General features: G+C 35.9%; 1 protein-coding gene across 3 annotated transcripts in view; it reads right to left on the bottom strand.

Annotated features, from left to right (window-relative positions):
* The window catches only part of ACAP2 (ArfGAP with coiled-coil, ankyrin repeat and PH domains 2), a 63,933-nt gene that overhangs the window by 6,068 nt on the left and 42,391 nt on the right, over positions 1-15,474 (bottom strand). For all 3 annotated transcript variants that reach the window (XM_069024234.1, XM_069024237.1, XM_069024235.1), the window contains 12 exons: positions 13,235-13,286; positions 11,759-11,859; positions 10,467-10,572; positions 9,830-10,038; positions 9,540-9,609; positions 8,199-8,293; positions 6,731-6,915; positions 5,814-5,906; positions 4,356-4,543; positions 3,910-4,019; positions 3,421-3,531; positions 3,117-3,178 (listed from right to left, as the gene is read on the bottom strand). In XM_069024234.1, coding sequence (XP_068880335.1) covers positions 3,117-3,178; positions 3,421-3,531; positions 3,910-4,019; positions 4,356-4,543; positions 5,814-5,906; positions 6,731-6,915; positions 8,199-8,293; positions 9,540-9,609; positions 9,830-10,038; positions 10,467-10,572; positions 11,759-11,859; positions 13,235-13,286 — 1,382 coding nt within the window. The remainder of the gene's footprint in view (positions 1-3,116; positions 3,179-3,420; positions 3,532-3,909; positions 4,020-4,355; positions 4,544-5,813; positions 5,907-6,730; positions 6,916-8,198; positions 8,294-9,539; positions 9,610-9,829; positions 10,039-10,466; positions 10,573-11,758; positions 11,860-13,234; positions 13,287-15,474) is intronic.

Raw genomic sequence — 15,474 nt, 5'->3', positions numbered from 1 at the left:
GCACAAAGCAGAATTAGGCTTCTGTGACAAAAGCAATTATGCTTTTAATAGAGAAGTGGGTTCCGCTGGTGAAATGAGTACTGCAGTTCAAGTTGCCATACTTGGTTCTTTCAAACGAACTTGAAAGAAAAAAAAGGTATTTTTGCAAGATACATTGTGGCTCTAGTTTTGACTCTATTACATAACAAAAATATTACATACAAAAATAGACTAAAATAAAGTGCCCCTTTAGTTTGTATGTTGCATTAAAATACTTAATACTGTAAACCTTATCATTATTTTAAAATTCTAGTTTAAAACTGAATTCTGGAAATTCCCTTTCCAAGCAATGTTTTCCCTAAAGTGCAGATTCTATGTACAAAAATACTGTAACACTGCTTTACCATTTAACACTGGAGTAACTCAAAAGGCACACATCATACATTCAAGAAATGTAGGAAGAAAAAGTAGCAATGCTAATATCAAAGAGTTAGCAAGACGTACTGTAGCACCAGGAGGTGAGCACTCAAGTATTATACAGAAACAGTACTACGGTACATATGGCTTTACCACCAGAAATTAACATTTAAAGCTGGTTTCAGCTAGTACCCATTCAAGGAATATTTTGGAAGACCAACTGTACCTTGCAAAGCAATATATTCATTCTCTCAGTAGTTCAAACCAGCCAAATATATTTAAATTAGAAATTTTGGTGCCATTAGCTACATGAGCAATTATCAGCTGCATTGCTAGAGCTGACAAATAGGCAGTTGGCTTCACTCTGATGACAGCAAACTCATAAAATGATATTTACCCTCACATAGCTCCCAGCAAATACACAATTGTCTTGAAAATCCTTATTTTGATTATTATTATTCTAGAATCATAATTTTGGAACATTGGAATTCTAAAGTAAGGGCAGTGAAGATAATTTAACATGTATATGCAGTGAAAAAGACCTGCATCCCTTAAAACCACATAAAGGTGTGATACCTCATGACAGCAGACAGGTTTTGTGCTTACACTGACACAACCCTTCTACAGCAGACACAAACATTCAGAACACTCAAATATTGACTTCAGCTTTTAAAAGAGACTTCAATAACTAACAAAGTGAAGGGGGCAGACCTGTGGTATCCAAAGATACAGTAAGTTTGCCTGGCTGCGACTCTGTGTTACAGCTTGTGGCCTTAATTTCAGAAGTTATTCTAATGAAAGCCTCCCCCTGATTTTGGGCAACCTCTGCCTGTTGTGGCAAATCTACTCTTCACTGTCAATCTCACCTTACCAGCTGTAAAGTATCTGGATCAGATTGTTACCAGCTGCAGTCTCTAAATTCTACTGCAATACAAACTGATAAAAAGGTCACATTTTCCATGAAAGACTTTGCTAGCTTTTTATTTCATCAACCTAACTGAAGAATGTGTCTAAATACTATTTTAAATAAATTATCAGGGAAAAGAGTCTCCCCATCTACTTCACATTTTCATGTATGTAGTGCCTGTATTTGTTATGAGTGAAGCATTTCAATTACCATTTTTTAATGTTTAGTAACCAACTGAGGCTTTTTGTACAAACTATAGAAACATATTTTCTGGCTTATAATAATTTTGGATTTGTGACAGGTCAATTAAATGATCTAAAATATGCATTTATGATATAGCACAGAGCTTTTGAGCCAAAATACATACCTCTTAAAGGCATTTTACTATTTGAAACTGATAATAATTATTTTTACCTCTTAAAATAAAAATGAGGAAACTCAAAAGTACTTCAGTATTTGTTACTGTCAGACTATCAGTGAAGTAGTAGGCACTGTATCCAAAAACAGCTTTACATCGAACTTGGCTACACTGGCAATAGAGGTTTTTTTTTGTATAAGCAGCCATGTTTTCTGAGCTCACTTGAGCTCATAATAAAGTAAATGGTTTTAAATTAGTTGTAGCTCTGTCAAAGAAAGCATTTGAATGCCTGAGTGTCTATAGTACTTTTACTGCTTTAATTTGAATTTTATATTTCAAAAATAAATTTTAAAAAACCCTGTTCTTAAGGAGAAATGAAATAAATTTGGTTCATTTAATAGAGTTCATCTAGGATTTCAACATGAGACTCAGTGTTGCCCCTTGGCTATATTCCAGCTCCAGTCTGGTAACACCCACCCTGCCCAATCCTTACGAATCAATGGGAAACACGTAAGGGCTTTATAAGAGTGAACTGAGAGTAGTCAGCACTCAACCTTAAAAATAAGGTTCCCCTTTCACTTCTGCCAGGGATAGCAGGGTGTTTTTAGCTGTCTAACTTCACAACCAAGTGTGCCTTCATTATTGATATTTGCATGATATTAAATTACCTTCCTATGGAAGCAAGTATCACATCACAACATTGTGTAAATTTGGACTGAGTGCCTGAGAATAAAGTTGCACATATTCATTAAACATAATTTGTTACTTTCTTGTTGGAGTTGGCTCAAGTATCTGCCAGCTTCTATTTGTTTTTTTAACCAAATGGAAAGATACTATGCATACAAAAATACATACTTAAGAATGACTGTTCTGTTTCTTATTAGTATCTTAACAAATAAAAATATTTAAAAATAAAATTTATGGAAATAACACTTTCCTATTTCTGTCTGGAGTTAGTTTGAAATATTTGATGTACATTTTTTACATTGGTGTGCAAGCATTTTTTTCTTAAAAAAGAAAAAGTGGACCATTCCACAGGAAGAAGAATGGTGTCCTGGAATAAGATGAACTCTTCAACTGTCTCTGAGCAAACTGATTCAGAAAGCTGCTACTAAATAATGTCAGGTAAATCCTAACATTACACAGATATCAATGGAACAGCAATAGGAGAAAACTGTGGACAACTACTAGCAGAATAGGGTGGTCATGGCTGTAGTAACACACTGCTATAATGATGCTCTTTAAACAGTCTCCTTTTAGGTTCCCTAAATACTCTGACAAAGTCACACCACTGAATTTCAACAAAGCTTTAGAATGTGTTGGTTTATAAAAAACATTATTGTATGAAGCAATCTTTAATTTCCCTCAGACACTAAGAATCTAATTGTAAACTGATAAATTCCTGTATACACTTCTTATACTGCATTTCAGTGTGGTTATTAGTAGAGTATTGACCTGGCTGCCCATAGAGTCCTTCTGATTCACGCATTTCTTCATTCATCCTTGCTAAACGCAACCTGCCATTCAGAAAACAAAAAGAGCAATGTCATCTTTAAATCACAAAAAAGACTACAATGCAAGACCTACAAAGCTCTTCTGAATCTCACATCAAAGAGGTCACCTACAGACAGTGCATTTGATTTTTCTTTTGCTCCCCCTGTTTTTATGTTAAGGTATTTTGACATTTCTTGTATTTTTAACTTGAAACAGAATAGCAAAATCTAAGTTGTCCAGTCAGAAAACAGAATGTACAACTTACAGTGTTACAATATCTGCATTTGCAGCTTCCACTGCTATACTCAATGGATCTTTCCCATCTTCATCAGTGGCATGCTGGTTTGCTCCTCGTTTTAGGAATAAACACACTTGTCTGTTTAGAAAAAAACCATTGAAGAATATTTTTGACAATAAAGGAAAAAAGCTAATAAAGTCAAGCTAGATACAATGTATTTAAATTAAATCACCAAAAGTCTCATATATATCAAAATAGTGCAGTTCATCTAGAACATGTTAACAGACTAGTAAGCAAACCCTTTATTTAATCCACATTAGAAAACACGTGTGTTTTTCTAGTGGATGAGACTGCTGAATCAAAATATTATTTGTCCTCTCATATCCAGAGCTTAAGAAAAACTTGTATCACCTGAAATACTATTAAAATGTCAGAATATCTGGGGCAATGAAGAAGCTTCACATGAACAGATACAGTAAAGGATGGCCATGTACAAACTGTGGGGCAGTGAGTTACCCAGTATGTCCTAGAACTGTGGCATGGTGCAGGGGCCCTCTTCCTTTCATGTCTCGGATGTTCACATTGGCCCCATTCTGCAGCAAAAATTCACAAGTAACCAATGAACCCTATGGAATCAAAACAAAGAAACAACTCAGCACCAGATTGCTAGAATCAAACCAAACCTCTTATGCCTTCTCACCACAGAGCCACATGGCAAAGGAAACAAAAAGGGAGTTGCTTTCATATCAACTTTAAACACTACTAGGATATAGAATTCCAAACAAAGCATTAACAGGAAAAAAAAAAATTCAGAAACAAATTTGAAAGAACACTGTAAACACAACTTCAGCCTCACATTATCATATTCATTACAAGCAAGCAGCACAAACGGAACAGTGACACAGAAATATCATTATTTCCCTTGCCCTCCTCCCTCATCACCAGAGCTGCATATCACATACCCCTCGCACTGCCTGAATGAGTGGTGTTGCTTTGTTTTCTTCCACGTTGACCCAGTTTACTTCAGCTCCATGGGCCAATGCTTCTGCCATGTGAGGAAGATTTTTCTCAAAGGCAGCTTGATATAACTGCAATCCTGGACTAGGCTGCTTGGAGTCACAGAACACTGGAGACTCTTGCTTGTCTCCTTCTAAGAAGAAAAAAAATTGCTTACAATAATCTGTGTTTTTACAAGGTACTTCTTGGAATTCTGATCAAAACATCATGTGTCTGGCAATAGGTAGCTCAGCTTTCACAGAATGCTATACATTGCTGCCCTGTTCTGCCAGGGGAAGTCACAAATGCCTTTAGCTCCAGGCACAGTCTCTTCACAGAACTACTACTGCACAGAAAACATTTCTCTCCACATTACTGGCACGTGTATATCCTTAAATCTATATATTCCATGTAATTTCTAAGAAATTGTTTAAGGTTTGGAGTGTGTTTTACTCTAAAGTGCAAGATATGAATAAAACTAATTTTCTATGTAGTCATACAAGTATATCTTTTATCTGCAACAGCTTGCTACACCTGAATACGAGGCTAATGCTGTTATGACCTAATTTTTGTTAATAGATACCACTGTCATATACCAATTACTTGCTGTGGCTATAATCTTTTGGACTAAAGCATACTCTTCATCTCAATAACAGTTATACAGAGTGAAGTCTGAGAAATAAAGATGTTGTTACATGAAACCTTTTGTGAGTTACAGCATCATAAATATTTCTACAGCACAGACAAAAAAGATCCAAGTCATATGCTTGCAATAACAGCTGTGAACTACTGGATTTAAGATACACCTTAGAAGAGTGCTTTGATGTAGAAGAATAGGTTTGCTTTATAAATAAATCTTTTGGAAATTTTGAGAAGCCATACTCAATAGATCTGTGAGAACAGCATGCTAACATTAGCAAATAATTTCATTCATCAACTTATGGAACTTCTGAGTAGAGGGAGTAATGTTTAAAGACTTGGTCAATTCCACATAAATAGAAAACAGAAAAATTAAGCAAGAATGCGCAAATAATACATAAAAGCCTATTATCTGTGACTCAACAGGAATTTTATCTCCATGGATTTATGCATTTATAAAAGGATAATGCATTTGTATGGAGACTTGTCTTTCTCAAAATACAGCATTTCTCTATCTGCAAAAAAAAAAAAAAATCAGTGTTTTGGGATCAGTCTCATCTGACTGGAAAAAACCATAGCTCTTTGAACCCATTTGGAAGGATTAAATGTCATTTTTGGTAGCAAGCCCAAAGGAAAGATCACTCAGGCAAATTTGACCCTTGCTAAAAGCATTTCAACCAGGAGAGCAGACATGAATTGTATCACCAAGCACTGATCTTTTCTACAAAAACAAAAAAATTACCAAGTGATTAAACTTTCATCTTAAAGTGCAAAGTCTAACACACCTGGTTCATACAAACTGTTGGCTGATATAGTAGAGGCAAGGTGTTCTCTGCTGTCATCAGCGCTCGGCTGGATCCCACTGTCACTGCTTCGGACTGTTTTGGGGAGAAACTGCAATTACTATGCAGAGCTGAAGCTACCTGCTCTTCACAGATACCATGATAATAAAGCAAGCTTTTATACTTGGTCCTGAACACAATTTTAAAAAAATGGCTAGTTATTATTCAGTATTCTTAATGCATCCATAGAAAAATATGAAGTCACATTTTGTAACCATAACATTTACAATAATAATAATAATAAATGTCAAAGATAGATAGAAATGAAAAAAAAATCAGGATAAGTAAAAAAGCTTAAATTATTTCATGAAAATACTAAGCAATGCAACAGCCTGGAGACAATAGATTGAAGCAGGGAGATGGCCACAACACAATGGATCACTAGTGCAAATACTGAACACGCCATAGCTGTAGTACTTACTACTACGGAGTTTTGAAGAGGTATCAAAGTAGGAGAAGAGTGAATCAAGTTCATCAGGACAGAACAGAGACTCCCGCCTCGCCTCGTCGCTACTTACAGCAACCGCTGGGACATGCAGGTTAGCAAAGCACAAAGCAGGCAGTAAGGAAAGGATAGGGCAGGAAAGAACGTTATTGGAAAAATCAAGAAGGATGAAAATACGGAGGAAAGAAGGTGGTTAATATGTTTCTGAATTATAAGCATCCCCATTCCAAATCCTTCCCCATGTAAAAATGCACATCTCTGGAGAAGTCTTTTCTCCCCTACACTACACTAGGCTACAGCACATTAAAAAACAGATTCCAAATTCTCTGCATGAGGCAGAAGTCAATTAATACAAAAATATGTTACCTTAAAAAGAAGATAGGTAATACAGCTAAGGAGAGAAGTGTGTAAATACCTTTTTGGGATGCTGCACCTTGTTCCCCTGCCAAAAGGGACTTTTCAGGGCCACTGTGCCTTTTCTCTTCCTGACTTGGAGGCAAAACTTTTGTTCCAGACTCAGGCAGAGGTACTGATGCAGCTTGCTTCTCTACAAACTTTCTTTCCACATATTTTGCTCTGATGTATGCCTCCTTCTCCTGCCTGTCATATATAAAATCCCCCGAGTTAGTAAGCTAGTATTTTAGTATTTTCATGTATTAAAAGAATGTCTATTTTGTACTAAAGTAAGTAACCAAAATTGTAGCTTGGCATTGCACATAAGACACACCTATAGCACATTTTCAGAAAGATGCAAAGCACACTGTCACTTTCTGGATTCTTGATTAAATTTTACACAAGGCTCAAAAGAAAGTAATTTTGTTAAGTTCATATACATGTATTTTCTTTCAGACAGCAACTTTGGAAAGTGGTATGTGGAAGAAATAAGCATTAGTTACTCTATGTTACCTGTATTAAACCTTTATACATGTTAATAACCTATTAATAAATATAATTAGTTTCTTATGTAAATATAAATTGCAACATTTGTTACAGGAACATTAAGATTACACAAGAAAACAGTAACAAGCTTTAGGTAGGCACAGCCATCAGTTCCATATCACATACTGAAGTATTTTTTCTTGTAACCTGAGGTTATCATCTTAAGACACAACAGCAGTTGTGCCAAACTGATAAAAGGGGCTGTAATTATTGCATTGAAACTGCTGAAAAGCAGTTACCACTAGAAGGAATATCTAGCAAATCTCCTACCACTTTCTCCAAATTGCCAACACTTCACAAAATGCAGTTTTCTATACTATAAAACTGCTGGGCAGCAAGCAGCACAGAACTGGAAAGGTAGTAAAAAAGCAAGTTTTAAGAGACATCCTATGCAGCAGCACAAAACATGAGGAATCCATCTTCAAACACAGATCAGCATGAGAGAAATAGAAGACAGCAGTACAATGATTTAAAGGCTGCTGTAAAGCAGCAGAGCTCATGTACAATGTAGGTAGGAAGTTGAGAACATTCTGAGCATCAGGGAACAAAAGTCAAATGGAAGAACAAAGTCACTGTAAACAAAAGGCACAGCAACAGGCTCCTTCCAGGAGCACTCACACACTGAGTACAGCTGGCTGAGCTGGTACCAAGCAGAGAGGAAACAAAATCCACATGTCCACAATGATGCTCTAGAGCTGTCATCAAAAGGAGGAACTGAGATCACAAAAAGAAGAAATGAACAGGAGAAGCAGGAAGGGACCAACAGAAGAATACCCAATAAAGAGAGAGAGTAAGAAAAAGGAGAGAGCAAGACATACTGGTGATACAGGGAAACAAGTACACTAAAGGAGCGTAACTCAGTGAAGTGGCAGCATCTTTTACAGCTGGAGGCTGAAGGAAGCAACAATAAAAGGAAGCAACAGGCACTGCTAGTAAAATCCTACCTTTGACTTCCAGATTGTGGCTTCTTTACTCCCACTTTTTCCAACTTCGCTTCATATATTCTATTTATAACATCATTTCCCAATTCACACATAAGCTATAAAGCAAAATAAATAAATTCAAATATAGTTGCAAATAGGTAGCTATTCAGTTGTGTTTAACCTCACTCAGCCAACATCTATGACTTAGTGTTTTCACTAGTAAAAGTACACTTACAGAAATAAGCATGAGTTTATATGATAATAATGAAACAATCAGTGAGAGATAAAATTCTGAGTAAAATAACAAAAAAAATACAGTCACTTTTAAAGTGCCTGAAAAAACAGCCACCAGAATGACACCTGCAGGCCTCATTAACAAAGGTGCTCTTTCCACCAGCTTTGCCAGGAGCTGTTCTTACCCCATCAGCAAGAGATAATTCAATCATTGAATCAATTGGACATTTTTGCTAAATCATAATCTGATACAACTATAGAAAAAGAACAAAGACAAAACCAGCCTGGAGATAATACTTACAGGAGAATCTGGCCCTATGGACTGCAAACAGATTTCTTGTTTCTAATACCAGGCAGAATTCAGGTATTTACATGAATAGTACAAGAGGAACAGCTCTTTTTTTGGTGGGGGCAGGGGGGAGGTTGGTTGCTTGCTTTCTCAGTATGAACACATTGATCTTAAAATTATTTAACCACAAATAAAGCACCCTGTCTTTTGATTGTTCAGCATAGAGAAGCAATACCTAAGTGCCAGAACATCACAGCTAGAAAAAAATGCTTTGCAGAGCTATCCAGTTGCACGCATGCATCCATGCATGAGTTCCTATTTCAGGATTTCAGTGTCACATGTTTTTTATAACCATGGTTCAAGCTAGAAATTTGGCACACAAATAGCACACAAGAGCAGTTGCATGAGTATTCTCCTATAAGCCAGAAGCATCTAACTGCTCAGAGTTGACATTCAAATTTTTTGAGTATGATCATGCTTTAGGCTAATATATTGCTTTCAAAATTTTCAGCCCACTGAAAGACATTATTAGTTTGTAAACAGATTTGCCTTTTTATATGTTGAAAGTATCAGATGAAACTTGCTACTCAGAGTGCACTTGTGAAGCTGAAGGCATTTTAAGTTGTTCTCAATTGCAAATTTGTAGCACAAATGATCATGGATTGTAAGAAAGTGTGAATTAAAATAAACCAACACACAACTATAAACATTTTCTGCTCAAAACTGCAAGACATACACTGGGTACAAATATGTTTCCTGCATTGAACTTTCTGATGCAGAGGCTTTAAAACAACAATCAAAGTACCAAATAGAAACCTGTTTCAAAAAAACTATCATACCTTTAGGAGTTCAGGTTCCCATGAATCCAGTGTTAAAGATCTTACTTTTGAGAAGTGGACTCCCAAGCTCCTAAACAGCATGGAAAAAAACCACATTAACCTGTAACTACATGTTATATCATACCTCAGACAGATTTACCATTAATTTATGCAAATAAAGCAGTTACCTTAATTCTGTTTAAGAACAAGGGTCTCTAATTTTCTTTCAATATACCTTTGAAGAGGCAAAAACCACCCTTCCTAACTAAGTCAATGCACAAGTCAAATGCAGTTGTGAGGAATTCCCCAACCTGTGTATCCCAGAGCACTCGATGCACAATGTGATTCCCAGGTTGATACTGGCCCAGCGAGGATCTGCCAAACCACAGTCACAGCAGGCAGCATTGCCAGGAATACACTGAACTCTCTGCAGAGCACTCTCTCCTTTCAACAACTTCTCTTTTGTCTCATTCCCAGATTCTAGGCTCCCAGTAGAAGGGGATGATTTCTTTTCCTGTTTCTAAAAGAGAAAAGAAACAAACAAACCAAAAAAGAGACACATGCTAAATTAAACAAATTAAAAGTTCCACAGATACTGACTGTGTGCTAAAATCCAAGAAAAGTCTCTTCTGCCAAGGCAAGCCACAGAACTGAAAAAATGTTTAGGTTTTTAGAAGATATATAAAACTGAATATAAGAATATCCTATGAATTTTAATCACATTACAGAACAATCTCAAAAAAACCATATAGGCCATAGTAATTTTAAGATGATGAAGTGAAAGACAGATTAGATATAATTCACAGCCTTCAAAATTTCATTGCATTTCCACTGAAAGACGAACAATGGATTCTTTTTTCCTTCCCTCTCATTAAAAGAGGTTTTACATATGTAAAATTTTCAGGATCTAAAGGGGGGGGTCGCTGTTTGGTGGATTTTTAAACTCACCTCAGATTCATCCCCTTTCTCTCTATATGCTGTGGCAATACTGGTCTGAACAGCCTTAATCCACGCCTGCCGCAGCTTTTCCGAGTCAGCCTGAAGCATGCAGCTCCTGTGACAAATCAAAGTACTCAGAGAGAGTGGCCAAGCAGCTGAAATCCAGCAACACATTTGCTCTGTTTTTATGGAGCAACTTTCTTGCTATCACCACAAGTATATTGTTTAGCAGGCATAATCTAATAAACCCATTTACTTTAAGATAACAAAGCAGCTGAGCCTTTGTGAGTTGCAAACTCCTTATTTCAAAATTATTTGCAGGCAATGCTAATAGATACAGAAATTACTCTTCCAAAACCCCTGAGAATGGCTTAGCTTCCTATTCCTTTTCTTATTCCAAATTTTTTCTTTTTTATATCCTCAAATGCATTTTATCCCCATGACACAAGACACATGTATCAGTCCTTGAAAACACACTTGCATTCACTGAGATCAAGAGAGAGTAATTTTAAAGCTCTCTGACAAACAGTACTTTTCTCAACAACAGTAAAAGAAACAGGTCATGAAGTATAAAACTGTTCCAACACTTATGGGTTGAAAAAGCACAGGCAAGGAAGAGAAAATGCATGTTATAGTGAACCACAACTGGGGATGCAAACATCAGGATGGACAGCAATCTGTTCAGAAGAGAAATGTAAGGAGGAGTGGGGAGTGTAGGTAGCATCCAAACGTAAAAGGAGGTTGATCTCATATCAAAAACTTAGATATGGTCACATCTCAAAATCACTAATGAGGAATCTGTGTCCTGCCCTTGCTGTGGCAGGATGCCAAACTTCCCCAAGTACAACCAATGCACTGCACTGCTGGAGATGAAAAATAATTTTAATTGGTAGTTTCATTTAGTGCATTCTGAAGTATAATTTAACATTACCGAGACAGCAGCATATTCATGTGTTTCTTTCTCACTGCACCAATCAAATGTGGAGAAACTGAGACCTATTTTCTATATTACCAAGAAGCTGATAGTATCAGCTACTACTAAGCCACAGCAGAGCTCTGCACAAGCCATTTATGCAAAAAGCACAAGAATGCATGTTTATTTTAATGCCAAAAGTAAACTAAATACCAGGGACACTTCTCACAGCATCACTTACTCCCCGCCAAAATTTCAGAGAACAGAATTTTTCAGATACTTTTCCTGTTTTGATCTATCCCAAGAGAAATGTTCATCTTGCATTTTAAAACAACTAAATGTAATGATTTTTATTTTTAAATAAACATACTCCATCACTTCTCCTTACTTTGTTGGAGAAACCACCTCAAAACAGAAACGTCTTTCTATGTCTTCACAGTGTTTAACAGTGCAGAGCCGCAAGTCTTCAACAACTACTGTGGGATTATCCTAAGAGACGAAAGTTAACAAAAAAGTCACAGAGAAAAAATAATATAGTTGATACTAAGACGACAGTTCAATCTTGAATTATTAATAATTTAATTCTATTTGCCTGTTTACACTAATATTTTCCTCCAAAAATAAAATTTTAACTAAGTGGATCTGGAGATACTCAGCATGATATATTTAGATAAATTTTAATGTTTAGTTATATTCAATGAAAATTTAATACAAACTTCAGAGAATTTCTTTTTACCTACAATCCAGTTTACTGAATAATCAACACCTTAAATTTAAACAACAGTATTCAAACTACAAAGATACTCTACGAGATGCAATTGACTCACATTTAAATCAGAAAAGTTATACCTAAATCAGCAGTATTCTAAGTGTCAAATTAAAAAAAAAAATCACCAGAGGCTGAAGGCAGTGGGTTTGAAAATTTCATTCAATTCATAAGAATTCCATTCTGAGCTATCAGCATTTTAAAGGTGCAGTAAAAAAAAAACAAACAATGAGAATCCACAAACATAAAAGGCCCAACCAAATGTGCTCACACAAACTCAACTGCGTGTTTCCTTTCTAACCACAGAAATGAAGCCCCTTGATCTGACAGCATCAGATAACAAGGAACAGCCTCTGAATCTGGTCTGTTTGCAGTGAAGAGGAATTAATTGCTATAAGCTCTTTCCTCTTTTTTTTCCCCCACCGTCTCCATACAGTCTCTATTTTTTTCTAACCTGAAAACAGCTACAGCTCCATGGTGCAAAAGCAGATTCTAGAACAGCAAACAAAGGAGGAGGGGCCCAAAACCCAACTGAAAAGGCTTCTATGGCTCAGGGCAGAGCTGGACTTGCTGCTTTAACATACAACTACTGCACTTCCCACAAGCAACAAGGCAGGTACTGACTGCTGAACCACTGTGCATTTTCAATAGTAAATACATGTATACAGCAACCCTGACAGCTTTGTAACAAAAGCTTTCATGCTTTTTTTCCCCAACTGCTGAATTGTGTATGTGAGCCAGTAAGTAACTAGAGGGAGCAAGTCCTGAAAGAGTTAAACACAACTGCTCAGAGAATAGCATGGAATATTTGACTGCCAGCAAGTGAGCACAAGCCTTTTGGGACCAACAACTTTTAAAGCTCTAACTAGGTTACAAAACCCACAGCAAATAAAGTATGTGCTTACAAGTCACTGCACAGGAATCTCAGAATCTGTCAGTGTAGCAATTAGTCTCATTTTACAATGGGAGAAACTAATTTAGAAAAAAGCAGTAGGCTATTGAAGATCCCACAGGATGCCATGTCAGCAGTTTCTCCAATCAATCAGGAAAATCATCACCCAAACCCCGAACTATCCCAAGCCAGTTTTTGATTCTTACCTTAAATTTCTTCTGGTACACAAGTTGGTTATTTTGTATTGAGAACCAGCGCCTATTCAAATGAAGAGACATCCAGAGGATACATAACTATTTTAGAGTGCTTATTTGCCTGAGATGTGCTAACATACAGTCTACAGAGAGACTGCATAAAAAAATTCACAAAAGTAATGTTGCAGTCAGTTTTGGCAAATATTTTGTGAGACTAATGAAAAAAAGGAAGGCAAGAGACAAAACAGAAAAGAAAGCAAGGTTCAAATAATTTGAGTCCTAAACAAACACATTCATGTTATGACAACATTAGTTAAGCTATCACACAAAACATTTTCAATTCAAAGAACATTTCCTTCTGTATTTTAGCAGCAAGCTACAATTTTAAGTAGTTGTTTGATAACACAAACTCAGATAATATGAATAACAAAAATACTTTAGCCCATGTAAACTAATAGTGAAATATTTTTAAGAGTATAACTGAGAAATAACTTACTAATGCACTAAAAATACTTTGGTGTTGCTATCCCATGCAGGTTTAATATCTATCTATATTGGGCATGTCTTAAAATTTTTGATCCTGAAACAAAAAGACTGAATATAAAAACTAAAAAAATCCCCAACAAAAATGTTTAAAGTAGGATCCTAACTTAAGCCTCAGCCTTGAAGGAAAGTATCAAATAAAAGGTTTAATGAAGGCATCCTATACAATCCAAAAGATATAATGTTTAAAAACTCCTCTGAACTTTATCCTTCTTTGTCAAACTCACTGTTCACATAGGATACAACTCAGAGAATGGAAAAGCACTCACATTTTGGAAAAAATTACCTCAGATCTCTATGTGCCTTAGATCTCTAACAATGATGTTTTATCAGACCACTGAATGAAAAAAAAAAACCAGCAGACATAACCACACCTTTCGTGCACTTTTGGGGATGCACAAAATAAAAGCTAACCAATTAGCACTGTTTCATAATGACAAAAATGAAGGGAATGTAAAAAACAGTTCAGTGAAATTTACACCTTGTGTTTTGTTTAGGCTTATAAGGCAAACCTGTGTTTACCACAGCATCACTCCTCAATTATTTCCGATACCCCACCTTTACCACACACCACTTTTTCCTGCATTGCCCATTAGTTTGAATGGTAACAGTGCACAAAATATTGTGTTGCAACAGATCTTGTTATTCTCCACCAGTTGTTGAGCTTCAAGCTACAGTTTACTACAATTAGTAACAAGAGGGCCCCATGTATGTATTCAACCACCACAAGCCATTCACAGAAAAAAGTGCACAAAGATGATTAAAAAAATTAATATATACAAAAAAAGTTAGATTCAAAACGGAAAATCTAGTATTTGTTAGAAAAGTTAGTGCTTAGTAGACAGATGAGATTCTACCTTTTAACAGTTAATCTTTTCAAATGTTGTGCAGATACATTTAATTTAAAAAGCAACAACAGGATGTCCCGTCATCCTTGACTTTTTCAATTTATTAACAGCAGTCATTTTGGTCCCTGCTATTGAAAAGGTATCATCTTTACCATCTATTTACAGATGCAGTAAGTATGCCTCAAATATAAGGCAGGTTATTGCTAATATTTATATAGGAAACTCAACAAAAAAGCAGACTTGAAAAGGAAATAAACTCAGTCTTTTTTCATGTGCTTTTTTGAATGTAACACAAAATAGAACAACATGAAAAGTGGTGCCTAAGTAATAAAGCGAGTGATAAAGGGAAAAAAAAGCAGCCTTGCCCCAAGACAAAGAGCAATGGAGCAAACCTCTAATAACAGTCTTAGGTAGTGCAATTAACTTCATTAATGCAATGCTTTATTTGTTCTACAGCTAAATATTTAATGAATTACTCTAGTAAACCAGCTCTAATCTTATCAATTGGAGATAAGTGAACACACAAATTGTAACACGAATTTGTGCCATCTTTAAAACCTAGTCCAGAAGTTTGGAAAGTATTTCAGTCCCTTTTTTTACTAGTAGAGAAATTAAATCTGTTAAAAAAATTTTTCAGTCCAGCCAAAAAGGGTGCATGATTTGGCACTTTGCTAAAAGAAACTTTTACCGAACAAGATCAACAATTTAGAATGTAGGATAACTTGTAGATCACACTTTTGAAGTAGATGTCAGAGTTAATACATTTTATTTTATGCTTAACAAGATGAAAGTGTCAGGCTGCCCTCCAAGGTGTCAGCACCACAGCAGTTTTATTTAGGCCAAAAACTTGGAGTTATTCTA

This window comes from Aphelocoma coerulescens, chromosome 9, assembly GCF_041296385.1.
Source record: "Aphelocoma coerulescens isolate FSJ_1873_10779 chromosome 9, UR_Acoe_1.0, whole genome shotgun sequence".
In the NCBI taxonomy this organism is placed as follows: Eukaryota; Metazoa; Chordata; class Aves; order Passeriformes; family Corvidae; genus Aphelocoma; species Aphelocoma coerulescens.
Note: the sequence above shows the minus strand (reverse complement) of the source record. Positions and strands in the feature narration are given on the sequence as shown.